This window comes from Colias eurytheme, chromosome 32 (assembly GCF_061535395.1).
Source record: "Colias eurytheme isolate Ceu_HAF_F1 chromosome 32, ilColEury1 Martin Lab GWU primary, whole genome shotgun sequence".
Lineage (NCBI taxonomy): Eukaryota > Metazoa > Arthropoda > Insecta > Lepidoptera > Pieridae > Colias > Colias eurytheme.
Window position 1 is genome coordinate 5,570,677 of NC_143011.1, and position 14,990 is coordinate 5,585,666.

Below are 14,990 nucleotides of genomic sequence, written 5' to 3' on the forward strand. Positions count from 1 at the left end.
TGTCTTTATGAAGTATAGTAATAAAAAAAACACACAAGACACACAAGTTTGATGCTAATTTTTGTTTTTAATCAGTGTTGCCAACGTAGGCGATTTTTCGCCATTTATGCTACTCCAGGGACAATTTTTTATACTACATATTAGGTAAATAGGCATACAGCCGGTAATCAGGCCGAATACTCTGAACACAGATAATTATATAAAGTATAGGTAAATCGATGAATTTTGTGACTGCTTGAACCAAAAACGAATCACACTGGCGAATTTTTATATGGATAAATACAATTTGTACACTTAATTAAATGTTTATTTAGTTATCTCATTTCATTTCGTGTTCACAGTTTAGGCATGACTATCATCGTAATTCTTCTTCTTCTTCTTTTTTTTTCAAATGGCAACTCCTGATCCCAGATCATCGTAATTAGAATTCTTTTAATTCACGTCTACCCTCTTCAAGAGTATTTTTTTAAACACGATAATCTCATTTAATTGTTAAATCAAACAAAACTCTATTAATTAAATATGTCGCGCTTAAGTAATGAAGAATATTTTGAGGAGGAACCAAGTAAGTTGAGACAATATTTATTTTATCAAAATAGAAGCCTGTACTGCTATTAGTATTTTTTAACCTCTTATGGCTAATTTTGCTGGAGATAATGATGATGAACCGCTGCCCTACCTCAAATTCGACTAGCTACGGCCCTGTGATGAAGTCCACTTCTATGAGGGATATCATGTGCAAAAGATACTTGTAGTTTATGTTTGCTCATAAACTATTCTTTATATATAAACTAGCTACCCGCCCCGGCTTCGCACGGGTGCAATGGCGGCCGGCCGGTACCGCCGCAAACGCTACGTCCCGCAATTTTTAAAGTAAATGACAAAAGAAAGTTATTGTGGGTTATCCATAAGAGATAGACATAATATATACCATCACGGACTTTTCTGTAGACCTTTTCAATACTTAGTACATTATTTTGATAAAACTCGTAGGGTTTAGCCTGCGTTTGCAATGTAGGTAAGAGGAAAAAATGTAATTATTTACGGCATCACATTAGAAACCTCAAAAATAACAGTACTTCTCCACTATTTAATTTAATTATTATACATATACACCTTCCTCTTGAATCACTCTATCTATTAAAAAAACCGCATCAAAATCCGTTGCGTAGTTTCAAAGATTTAAGCGTACAAAGGGACATAGGGACAGAGAAAGCGACTTTGTTTTATACTATGTAGTGATTCCAATGCGATCGGAAAAATAAAGAAAAGGTATAATAACTAAATCATTGTTCATTTACTTTCAGGGTTATCTCCCTCATCAGAATCGCGAGAGCGACGCAGCAGTACTGACTCGAGTGAATCTTTACCAGAGCTAAATATTGAAGTGGTACCTAAAAGAAAAGATGACGATGACCCAGAAGAGTTTTATCAGGAGTTAGAGAAAAAAATGAAGGAAATTATATCGGCAGATCGAAGAGGGTGTGATGCCCCGAAATCTGATACTATTGACAAAGAATCAGTAGAATTAAATGTGTTTTGTCACATCGTAGCGTACACTGCGTAGTTTCAAAGATTTAAGCGTACAAAGGGACATAGGGACAGAGAAAGCGACTTTGTTTTATACTATGTAGTGATTCCAATGCGATCGGAAAAATAAAGAAAAGGTATAATAACTAAATCATTGTTCATTTACTTTCAGGGTTATCTCCCTCATCAGAATCGCGAGAGCGACGCAGCAGTACTGACTCGAGTGAATCTTTACCAGAGCTAAATATTGAAGTGGTACCTAAAAGAAAAGATGACGATGACCCAGAAGAGTTTTATCAGGAGTTAGAGAAAATAAAACCGGCCAAGTGCGAGTCGGGCTCGCGCACAAAGGGTTCCGTAGCAGCAAATATAATAAATTACAGTTAAATCAACCTATCTCAAAAACTATAAGAGATACTTTGATCAAACCAAAAATCGTTGAAAGAGTTAATTAGCATGCATCACCTCTATTTTTTTTAGAATTTTATACCCCGTAGTTATAAAAATAGAGGGGGGGGGACATACTTTTTACGACTTTGAGAGCTGATATCTCAAAAACCGTTCACTTTAAGAAAAATTTTTTTTAGAAAACTTTATATCATTTTAAAAGACCTTTCCATTGATACCCCACACGGGTATGTACATCGAAAAAAAAAATTTCATCCCTCAGTTACATGTATGGGGGGCCCCACCCCCAATTCTTTTTTTTACTATTTAGTGTCATATTTTTGTAGCGGTTCATACAACACATATTCCCATCAAATTTCATCACTGTAGTACTTATAGTTTCCGAGTAAATCGGCTGTGACAGACGGACAGACGGACAGACGGACAGACGGACATGACGAAACTATAAGGGTTCCGTTTTTGCCATTTTGGCTACGGAACCCTAAAAATGAAGGAAATTATATCGGCAGATCGAAGAGGGTGTGATGCCCCGAAATCTGATACTATTGACAAAGAATCAGTAGAATTAAATGCAGTAGAAAAACCCAGTAGTCCAGAGATATAATTATGATCTCCGAAGTTTATATAATTATGATAATTTTACGGAATTTTAAAAGCATATAAGTAGTTTACTAAATGTTACTTCATTACATATACATAATTGTAAATAAATAGGTCACAATGGTTATTTTATTGGTATACTAGATTTCCGCCCGCGGCTTCGCCTGCGTTTTCAAAGGAAAACCCGCATAGTTCCCGTTCCCGTGGGATTTCCAGGATAAAACCTATCCTATGTGTTAATCCAAGTTACCCTCTATATGTGTGCTAAATTTCATTGTAATCGGTTCAGTAGTTTTTACGTGAAAGAGTAACAAACATCCATACATCCATACATCCATACATCTATACATCCATACATCCTTACAAACTTTCGCCTTTATAATATGTATTAGATTACCTGCTTATCCAGGAGGCTATTCGAGATAATAGCACGATGGATTATTAGTTGAATATCAACTTACCTAAACTTAATTAATTTTAAGTAATTTTATAAGTACCCTCGATAACAATACTGTTTGCAATATCACGCGACACTCCATCGTATCGCATTCAAAATTGGGAATCGGAGTGCGAGGATCTGTGGTTCATGACTGAGGTATTGTTAAATGGTAAGACAATTAAGTTAGCTATTTATATATAATATAACGACTTATGCCCTTATGCACTATGTTCATAATCGCACAACACGACTTATATTATTGCCAGTTTTGGTTTTATAGAAATGATGTGACTTATTATGCTTGAAATTTGTGTACTTTATGACTCAATTGAGGCTTTTTAGTGGAAAAACTATGCACGTAGCTTGAAAAACGAATGAAATCAACGGGTTTTTTTTATCGTTATTAGATAATAAAAACAAAACATCATTTAGGTATTCATGCATTTAACCCTAGAAGTCCAATCTACGTAAATTTGACGTATGAACTCTTCTATATTTACCATCGAATCGCTGCAAAATCCAGAACCAACTCATTAGCCGTCGAGACCTAGCAGTACATAGTTGGCTCATCCATGTTAATTCCGCCATTTGGTTGTAAAGAGGATGTTGTGCGTCATTTTGACGTATAATTGGGCTTTTCGTAACTTTTAAAATTGTTTCAAATTTTTATTTTGTGATTTATTTGAATGATTTTTTTCCAAGTCACGTTTCACATGATATCTATAGTATTATACTATAGATTGAGTATAAAATGGGATCCAGACAACTTTTATACTAGGACGAAAAACCTTCAATTTTAGTAAATGACGATTATTGTCCTCCGCTGGATTTGGACTTCAAGCAAAGGGATTGGGTGGCTGAAGATGTTGTCCGGAGTAAAACCGAATATGTTATGGGGTTTTGTTACCCATGTATAATGAAAGTCGTAGATTGTAAAATAAACCTTTAATCGATCTTTCAATAATACAGTACTATGTTGTTAATGCTATACAATGTTTCACCAGTCACCACAATGAGTCTAGTCTGTACAGGTTAGCAGGAGACAATCATTGAGTATTGGTATTAAATACGTATCAACTGCGTATTGCGTTTTGCGTATTAACTATTCTGCCGTCCTTTAACTAGAAAGCCGTTAAGCCCACGAAGTGAGTTTCGAGTAAATGGCAAAAAACACGGAAATCGTTATTTCTTAAAAATTATGACACTTAGAATAATTATTGTGAGATACATCGATCGAAATTTAATTATATTATATATAAATAATAGAATGCATAGAACGTGCATAGAATAAAATAGTAAGTAGCGTTTATTTCCCTCTGAGTAAGTAGTGTGTATTGTGTATCAAAAGTAACATTCAATTATGTATTGTGTTAATTTTATTTATTACGGATTCAACATCAAACAACTCTACGGTAAGTATCAAGGTGCGTATTAACTATAGAGCTATTATTTATTACCTTACCTAATACCTATAGGTATGTTATAGCTAATTGCTGCTGGGCGCTGGCTGCGATTTCGTCCATGTATCTACTGAAAGGTTTCATGACATAATATGAGCACAGGGGAATAAAATAAAAATACCAGTATGTACATCCAAAAATATTTATTTCAATTATTACAAATTATCCTTAATCTAATTTTGAAAATCTAACACTGAATTAGATTCCTTACAATAATATTATTCAAATTAATAACAAAATAACGTATTTTACGGCTAAATTAATATTGAACTAATTATGTAGTTAAAACACGAAAGCGCATTACCTTGTTATACCAGCTGCATTAACCAAAAATTTTATATGATACAATTGTACGCGCCGCCGCTAGTAAGTAGCTTTAGAAATTAGTACCTAACCATATTACTTGCTCTGTGTTAGTAACGAAATAAACGTTATCAAGATTAGACGTGCGTTTTACTTAACCAAGTTTTACCAAGCAAAAGTGAACCTTATTGCCTCAACATATGGTCCATCGCCGGATAGAATCAATGAGCGTTAATGCTAATTACATCGACGAACCGGTTTCTACGGAAGGATTCTATTGAGTGACAAGTTACAGATTATAGTTATTTACTTTACACGTTTATTCGTTACTCGTACAATATTGATAAAAGACTAAACATGAGTGGTGTCGAGCAGTTACTGGCCTTATTGGAGGATACGGCTATAATGTTACAAAAGGCGCAAACTAATTTAAAAAAGTGTCCAAAACAACGACTGACGAAGGGGTACGTGGAAGCCCGCTTACAAAGTATTGAGGAGTATTGGAACACTTTTAAAGAGGCTCACAATAGTTTAGTGAGAACAGTGCCTAAAGAAAAGAAATCTGAAATATCGTATTTTGTGAATGAAGATTTTTTTGTATTTGAAGATCTTTATTTATGCATCAAGGCCGATTTAAAAGATCTTTTAATAAACGCTAATAAGAGTCCTGCCTATGGAACAAGTTTGGAAGTAGTGAATAACGCGAACGAGCAGTTAAAGCTGCCTAAAATCTTGCTACCGACGTTTTCGGGCTCATATGAAGATTGGCCCTCGTATAGAGACATGTTTCAGTCATTGGTGCATAATAACTCCGCGCTTGGGGATGTACAAAAATTATATTACTTAAAGAGTAGCTTAACTGGTGAAGCAGAAAATATATTAAAACATGTTCAGATAACACAAGCGAATTATGAGCAATCCTGGAATTTATTAAATAAACGATTTGGAAATAAAAAAATGATGGTTAATTCAATATTAAAAAGATTATTTAATCAAAAGAAAATGAGCTCACAAAATTATAAATTAATTAAAAATTTACTGGACACTACCACAGAGTGCCTTAATAGTTTAAAAAACATAAACATAATCACAGACTCTTGGGATCCTTTAATTATATTTCTGGTGGTACAGAAATTGGACCCAGAGTCACATAAGGATTGGGAAGAGTATGTCCAGAATGATACTGACAAATTACCAAGTTGGGAACAGTTACAACAGTTTTTACAATTAAAATTTCGTACTTTGGAGTTATTATCGCCATCGACATCGAAAGAAAAGTCATTCCATATAGCGACGCCCGCAGTGCAATTTAAACCCTGTCCAAAATGTCAACTAGAACATGCTTTATGCCACTGTAAAGAATTTATATCACTTACACCACAACAAAAGAATGAGTTTGTTCGTTCCAATAATATTTGCTTTAATTGTTTATGCAGTGGGCATATGGTGAGCAAATGTCGTTTGCGGGTTTCTTGTAAGGTATGTCAACGGCGTCATCATTCTTTGTTGCATCAGTCAATGGCCGTGGTCAAACCCAGCAACATAGAATCGCACTTTAATCAGGTGGAGGATGAGATAGACGAAGAACAGCAGGAGCAACACTTGGAGGAACAGGTTAACACTATCTCTTCTTTCGTAGCAACTAAACAAGGTTCTGCTCTGCTAGCTACCGCTCTTGTCCCTGTTACAGATGGCGCCGGCAGAATAACTGTACTCCGCACGCTAATAGACCAAGGCTCACAGGCGAACTTTATAAGCGAACGAGCTGCTCAACTGCTTAAAGTTAAACGTAAACCATTGGCTATAGATGTAAGTATTACGGGAATAGGATCTACACAAACTAAGGTAAAACACACGGTGGGATTAGAGCTTCGATCAAGATATGACGACAAGTTCCAACTGTTCATTGATGCATATGTCATTTCTACTACTCGTTTAACAAATGTGTTACCATCCAAACATTTGATAGACAGTGAAAATTCATGGTCACATCTTCAAGGTCTTGTATTAGCCGATCCCACATACAATATACCTGGACGGATTGATATGCTGCTGGGCGTAACCACATATGCACAAATAATCAAAGAACCTTTGATCAAGGGTCCTCCTGGTTCACCATGCGCACAAGAAACAAGCTTGGGATGGATATTATTCGGTTCCGTGTTAGACAATACGGAAATGAAATCTAATAATGAAATGCTAGTTATGCACCATCGTATAGATGTGGATGAAATGTTGCAAAGGTTGTGGGAGCTGGATCCTGAAACAAACAAAAAATTAAGCATAGAAGAAGAAACATGTGAACGAACATATAAAGATACATATACAAGGACAGCGGAAGGAAGATATGTTGTAAAATTACCTGTAAAACACGAACCCCCACGAGCAACACAAGGTGATACCCGTGATATTTCAATTTTCAGATTTAAGCAATTAGAATCCAAATTTGTCAAATCCCCGGATTTAAAGAGAGAGTATATAAATGTGATTAATGAATATTTAAAGTTAAACCACATGGAAGAAGTTCCAGAAAGCGAAATTAATAACCCATCTATTTACTTACCGCATCATGCAGTTATTAGAGAAGCAAGTGATACCACAAAGGTTAGAGTAGTTTTCAACGCGTCTGCAACAGGCAAAAATAATATATCGCTCAATGATGACTTACTTGTTGGTCCACTGCTGCAAGAAGATATGAGATCCTTGATTATGAGATGGCGACTTCGGAAAATTGCCTTTGTCGCAGACATAGAAAAAATGTATAGGCAAATATTAATCACAACAAAGGACGCTGATTATCAAAGAATTGTATGGAGGAATAGCATTTATGAGCCTATAAAGGATTATCGTTTATTGACAGTTACTTTCGGCACAGCATCGGCACCTTATCTTGCTGTAAAAACTCTTCACCAAATTGCTAACGATGAAGGAGAAGGCTATCCTGCGGCTGCTAATGTAATAAAAAATGATTTTTTTATGGATGATTTACTATCCGGTCAGGATTCGGTAGAAGATGCTACAAAAATAGCGAAACAAATTTCAAATATACTAAGTAGAGGAGGAATGAAATTACAGAAATGGTCATCAAATAATAAGGATTTTTTGAAAAACTTTTCTTCCGGTGAACTAAGCTCTCGCCTGAGTATAGATTTTAAGTTTGAAGGAACAGTAAAGACGTTAGGGCTATCGTGGAATGTGGTCGATGATACTTTACATTATTATGCTGACTTACCTGCGTCACCGGCAACCATTACCAAAAGAACCATACTCTCGGAAATTCAACGCTTGTTTGATCCTCTCGGTTGGTTAACTCCGGTACTCCTGCCTGCAAAAATAATAATTCAAAAATTGTGGTTGATGAGAATTTCTTGGGATGAAGAAGTAGTACCTGAAATAAAAGAAGATTGGTTAAAGATTAAAGAAAGTTTAAGAAATATAAAAGATATAAAAATAAATAGATGGTTATACAGTCATACTCAAAATATGTCTGATGTTACAGTGCATGGATTTTGTGATGCTTCTTCCAAGGCATATGGCGCAGTAGCTTACCTGAGAGTCAAAGTAGAAAATAATTCATATGTTACAGGCATCATAGCTGCGAAGAGTCGCGTTGCACCGGTTAAACCTGTATCCCTGCCTCGTTTAGAACTATGTGGCGCAGTTTTACTTGCCAAATTATTAAAACAAATAAGTGATGCTACACACATACCAACCGATCGGATATATGGTTGGACAGATTCAACCGTAGTTTTGTCCTGGCTTCAGGGAGATCTTTCTCGATGGCAAACCTTTGTACGGAATCGGGTTGCAACTATATTAGAAACTATAGGAAATAAATGGTACCACGTACCTTCTGTAGAAAATCCAGCCGATGTTGCTTCACGTGGAATGTTATTACCTGAACTTAAAAATTGTAAATTATGGTGGGAAGGTCCAAAATGGCTACGAGATGAGCAGCTTTCTTTGAAAAATTTCGTTTATGACACCAACCTAGAAAAAAGGAAAAAGATTATATCAAATACAAAAATAGTAGATGAGGCACATTGGTCAAATAAATTTAAAAATTTTAATAACTTATATGAATTACTGAGAGCAATAGTCTATTGCACACGGTTTCTCAATGTAAGGAAAATTAAAGAAGTTAAGGCTATAACTACAAATGAGCTACATGACAGTTTAAAAAAATGTGTAAGATTAGACCAAAGGGAAACTTTTTCCGAAGAAATAGAAGATTTAAAACAAAGGAAAGAAATAAAACGCAACAGTTGTATTAAAAATCTTAATCCTTACCTGGACGCTGAAAATATTCTCAGGGTGGGCGGCAGACTCAGGCATGCCCATCTTGTAGAAATCGAGAAACATCCCATGATTTTAAGCAATAAGAGCTGTTTGACTACTTTAATAATAGCTGATGCACACAAAAAGACGCTACACGGTGGTACACAATTGACTATAAATTATATAAGAAGCCGTTTTTGGATTATTAAAATTAAATCACTTGTTTCATCATATATAAATAAATGTTTTGTATGTGCGAGACTTAAAGCAAAACCCAGATTACAAATTATGGGAGACTTACCTGAGGTGAGGGTGACTCCGTCACGGCCATTTTTACACTCCGGCGTAGATTTCGCTGGTCCACTGCAAATTTTAACTTCAAGGGGTAGAGGGTCCAAAACCAATAAGGCATACATTTGCATATTTGTATGTATGTCTACCAAAGCAGTTCATTTGGAATTAGTTGGGGATTTAAGCACTGATTCTTTCTTAGGCGCGTTAAAACGTTTTGTAGCTCGAAGGGGAAGATGTAGCCACATTTGGAGCGATCAAGGCACTAATTTTGTAGGTGCCAACAAGGAATTGTTGGAGCTGTTCCAACAGGCTAATTTACAAATACCAGGCCATCTACCAGCTACTTTAGCAGAAGATGGCATACAATGGCACTTCAATCCACCTTACAGTCCAAATTTTGGAGGCTTATGGGAAGCGGGGGTGAAATCCATCAAATATCACTTGCGAAGAATTTTAGATAAGCATCTAACTTTCGAAGAGATGACAACATTGCTGTGCCAGATAGAAGCATGCTTAAATTCCAGACCGTTGTGTCCAATCGACAATACAGATACCGATAATTTGAATGTTCTTACACCTGGTCACTTTCTCATCGGTGAAGCCCCGTTCAATATACCAGAACCAGATTTGAGAGACATAAACCTTAACAGACTTTCACGATGGCAGTATGCACAAAGGTTGCTACAAGACTTTTGGAAGAGATGGCAAACAGAATATTTGTCACGTCTACAGCAACGACCCAAATGGTTAAAACGACAAAATGAATTCAAAGTGGGAGATGTGGTCCTGGTCGTGGAAGAACATTTACCTCCTGGTAAATGGGCTTTAGGTCGTATCCTAGAAAAACATTCGGGAGCAGACGGGATATGTCGTGTGTATTCTTTAAAATGCCGCGGAAAATTGATGAAGCGATCAATTTCCAAATTATGCCCATTACCTATAAATAATGACTTGGATATTTAAATATTAGTTGCCTAGTTAAATTATAAAAAACAAAATGTTATTACATAATTAATCTAAATGTACAATGTTTAGATAATAACAGTTACTGATGGTTGATTTATATAACTTAATTTTAAAATAATTTTGTTTTTTGTTAATTTGAAGAATGCATGTTTAAGTTTATATTCGATAGTATGTAATGCAAAACGTTTAGCAAAAATGTTAGCCAATTAAGATAAAACCTAGTTACCTATAGGTTTTGGTGGGCGGTATGTACGCGCCGCCGCTAGTAAGTAGCTTTAGAAATTAGTACCTAACCATATTACTTGCTCTGTGTTAGTAACGAAATAAACGTTATCAAGATTAGACGTGCGTTTTACTTAACCAAGTTTTACCAAGCAAAAGTGAACCTTATTGCCTCAACAACAATATTTTCAACTGATATCGAAATGTACGAAAATAGTAATAATGTAATTGAACTGAGAACATAATATTTTAATATTCAGACAAAGCTGTATTGTTTCGATATACGTAGTTTTTATTGTAAACTGCACATAATATTTTCATAGAAAAATACTGTAAAACAACAGATGATGAAATTTTCAAATAATTTGGAAAATCCAAAAGTGCACGCCTCATAATTTTTTTTTAATAAATATTTATTAATTATTATTTTTGTTTATTTAATAACAATTAAACCACATCGAATCAGACCCTGAAAAATGAAAGGGTTCTATTCCTGAGCATACTCAAGCGTAAGAGAAAAAAAAAGACTCGATTAGTAAAGTATTTCGGTCGCTATCGTGTTAACAAGAAAAAGGATCCGCACATACAGACACACGGACGTCCAAGACAGAACTTTTTTAAACTGTTTTTTAACTAGTTTAAATAACAAAAATGACATCGAAAATATCATGAACGTTAAAAATAGTGTTTTTTCTTAATATGTGTGTGTATGTATTATCTTACAAGTGCAATGTATGATACATAAAGACATTTTAAGTTTGAAAAATCAGATGTTTTTCGCGAAGTGACAGTAGTACCCACCTCAACGCTTCGCTTATGAGGCGTGCAAAAGAAAAAAAAAATACAAATTTGCCGCGCAATTGACATTCATTGACAGTTTTAAAAGTTTGTACCTATAGGTAATATTAATAGAAATAATTATCGAGATTTAAATGGCTCTACACGAGATTTATTTTGTTTTTTTTATTACTATACTTCATAAAGACACAATTAACTCGTACCTACTCGTAATACGATACCTTGGAGTTGGAGCGAAAATATTGTTTGTAATAATTTGGCTAGGTAACTAATTATTGAAATGAAAATAATAATTAGAAAAATGCATTGTGAAACCGTTTTAAGCAAAAAACGTTTCGATAAACGAATTATGTTTTTGAATGAAATACAAATTATTGCATGCTTTTAAAATACAAGACTTAACTATCTACTAATGAAAGTTTTCATGCATTTTGTTCGAAACACGGTAGGTCAGCCGTGTTTTGTTACTTTAAAAGTGACATTCGAAAATGAAACAACGATTTACGGAAAAGCACAAATAGAAACGCGTTTAATCGAGATTGGGTATCTAATATTAAGATAATTGGAATACTTAATGAAAATAGGAATTGTAGGGTCAGTAATAATTCAGATTAGTTTATTGATATCATATTAGATACTATACGCTATACTTGCGTTCAGTCTTAGATAGATTCTTAGAAAAATAACCTACATGAGTATCCGATGCGTCCGTCATAAGTGCGAGCGATGCATCGGCCTTAGGGTGCTAAAAAAATCTGCACTTTATAAACAAAAATATAAGTTGAGTTACCTTGGCGATAATAAATAACCATTTATACGGTCGCCGTAAACTAAGATCTAAAGTCATTAACTTAGTACCAAATGTCTTAATTACACTAAACTACACTTTATAATCACTACACAGTACACTCACTCGCGGATTGGTTATTTTTCGACACTGGTAAAATTATTAAAAGTCGGCTCTCCTGCTGCTTCTGCCACGCACAAGGTTGACGATAGTACAATCTGGCGATATGCTTAAAGCAGTAATGAAAAAACATAGCCAATTGGGATTTTTCTGTTTTGATATCCCTGCACGATCGCGACTTCGGGATGCGGAGCGATGCGCGCGATTCCCATACCTTCGACCACTAAACGATCTGCCTCTCGAGCCTGCACATTCCAGCTGGTTTACCCGCTGCTTTAATTGTGCTAACTGCTCGAGAAGGTTTAACTGTACCGACGAAACTGCTCTAACTGGAACTGCCGGATTCATTTTGAATTAAATTTTTATTTAATCAATAAATTAAATAATCACACAAACGAAATCTATGCAATTCACTATAATAATGTTCACTTTTCGTCGGGGGTCACCAATGTAGGGGCTTGTTATGTGCGGGTGTAATAAAAGATGTAATAACTACGCAAAGGTTATATTTCGTTAACTACATATATATATTCGTATGTAATTAATATTCGACCTAATGCGACCAACCCGCGTCCCGACAAGCCCTTAACTAACTGTGCATAACGCACAAACTGTTTATATACGAGTTACCGTGTGAACCTATGGTGGGAACTTTCTTAGTAGGTACTACACTTGAGTCTTATACGCGCCGCTACGCTGACCGGTTCTGCTGTGCAATACATCTCGTGCAATAATTACAATGTCAAAGTGTGATAACTGTAACAAGGGCCTAACGAAAAGAACACCAGGATTGGAATGCAGCAAGTGCGGAAAGGTTGTTCATGCAACCCAATCATGTACTGGACTGTCCTCCAAACAGCTCTCCGCCTTGCGTGGCGCCGGGAGCCTGGAATGGACCTGTGACGATTGTCAAATTAACTCGCCTCACAAAAAATCATCTTTTATAATACCTTTAGAGGAGGAAGAAGATGATACTATTTCAGAAGGGAACCAAGGTACAAGTTGTATAGATACTAACAAATTCCTAAAAGATATTACTTTAGAAATGAAAAGAATACTTAAGAAGGAGCTTCAGCCCATCGAAACATCGTTAAGCTTCTGCTGTGACAAAATCGACGAACTAACAAGAACTGTTGAAGCCCAAAATAAACAAATAAAAGAGCTAGAGAAAAAATATACTAACCTCAAAAACGAAAAATCACACCTCGATCTAGAAATAAATGCATTAAAACAACACGTGCGCTATATGGAACAGCAGCGTCTGGATACCGTCATAGAAGTTGCCAACATTCCGTCTCGTCCTAATGAAGACCTTAATGACTTATGTAACAAGTTAGCTGATAACCTAAATCTAACCAAAGAAGGAATCTCCAACGTGAAGCGCCTGGAAGGAAGAAACGGACAGGATGGATGTATTTAACTGGAGTTCAAACAGGAGGAATTATGTAATATGTGGGTACGTGCTTCCAGACGCAGAGAGGTACTTGTGGGACAGGTGGTATGTGATGAAGCAGTACCAGCAGCTAAAACCAAAGTGATAGTACGCAAAGCCCTAACTAAAGCGAATAAAACCCTGCTGTGGCAAGCTAAGCAAAAATTAACACCAAATTATAAATATGTGTGGTTCCAGAATGGGAATATATTAATCCGTATATGCGGAATTTTTGTTATGAAAGTGGCGCCATCTTGTTTGCGTTAAGTGACACGTTTGGCACACGACAGGCCGTTTTGTCGCTTAGCCCTTTACAACTGAGGGAAAAAATGTACTCAGACCTTTTTGACCGAGTACACAGGACTTATTTATGTGTACTTACTTACCTAAGTATGACGTTAAAAAAATCCTGAAGTTCATAGTTTCCTGAAAACGTACCCTCACGAAGTGGTGGCGGATTGCAAATAAAAGCGCTGGCGCGCTCATTCGTGGCGCGCGGCATTCGCCGCGAGTCAATTGACACACTACAACTCTGCCCGTTTGTGGAGTCAACTGCCTTATTATTTTCCTTTGCATTATATAAGTTTTTTTTAATTACAATTAAGTTAGTTAAAGTGAGTTTAAAAAAATAGTGTGAAATTATTTCATTATTTTGTAAATGATATTACTTAATGTTAAATTAAATTAACGAGTTTTGATTATATTTGTTCCTAAATTCAGAAGTGGGATAGTGATTCTCACGCGTCCTTAACCGTTTGCTTTCTGAAAATGGCAGTTTGACTCTTCAAACGAATTAGTTCATAACACTTTTAAATTACCCTCAATAATACTTTATAAACTTTTCATTGTGTTTCGTTTAAGTGAAATTAAAATAGTAGTTGTGTGGCTAAGTATATAACGCAAAATTTTGGTGAGTATATTCCAATCATTTGCTATCTAAGGAGAAGCGAGCTTCTTATCAATTTATAGCTTAAGGGTCAACTCACACCGAAAGAGCGGCGAAGGGCAGTGAAGCGCGGAGTCACGGAGACCCACGACTTCTCGAGCATTCCAGCGACTTCTCGAGCAGTCGCGGGAATCCGCACGCCTTCTCGAGCCCACTCGAGGGAAAGATTAAATTCATTATGACCAGAGGCGGCTCGTGACAAAATTGTATGGGTGTTCACTTGAAATAAAACAACGAAAATACAATAGCGTAAGCGGGATAATTTATTACAAAAAAATAATGAGCACCACATTATAAAATATTTAAACACTAAAAATTATAAAGTACAGGCTATTTCAAAACAAATTCAATGATTATCGAGCGTACTCATAGTGTTTGTTTCTAATATAGGAGTGCAACGTCGCGCG

The 14,990-nt window shown here is 35.8% G+C and overlaps 1 protein-coding gene across 1 annotated transcript; it reads left to right on the forward strand.

Annotated features, from left to right (window-relative positions):
• The first annotated feature begins 4,858 nt into the window (after positions 1-4,858).
• On the forward strand, positions 4,859-10,326 carry LOC149895231 (uncharacterized). The gene has a single exon (XM_090119307.1). The coding sequence runs from the start codon at positions 5,098-5,100 to the stop codon at positions 10,273-10,275; it is 5,178 nt and encodes a 1,725-aa protein (XP_089975433.1). The 5' UTR covers positions 4,859-5,097; the 3' UTR covers positions 10,276-10,326.
• Positions 10,327-14,990: the final 4,664 nt, after the last annotated feature.

Coding starts and splice junctions, on each gene's coding strand:
- LOC149895231 (XM_090119307.1), top strand. CDS start 5,098: ATGAGTGGTGTCGAGCAGTTACTGGCCTTATTGGAGGATACGGCTATA.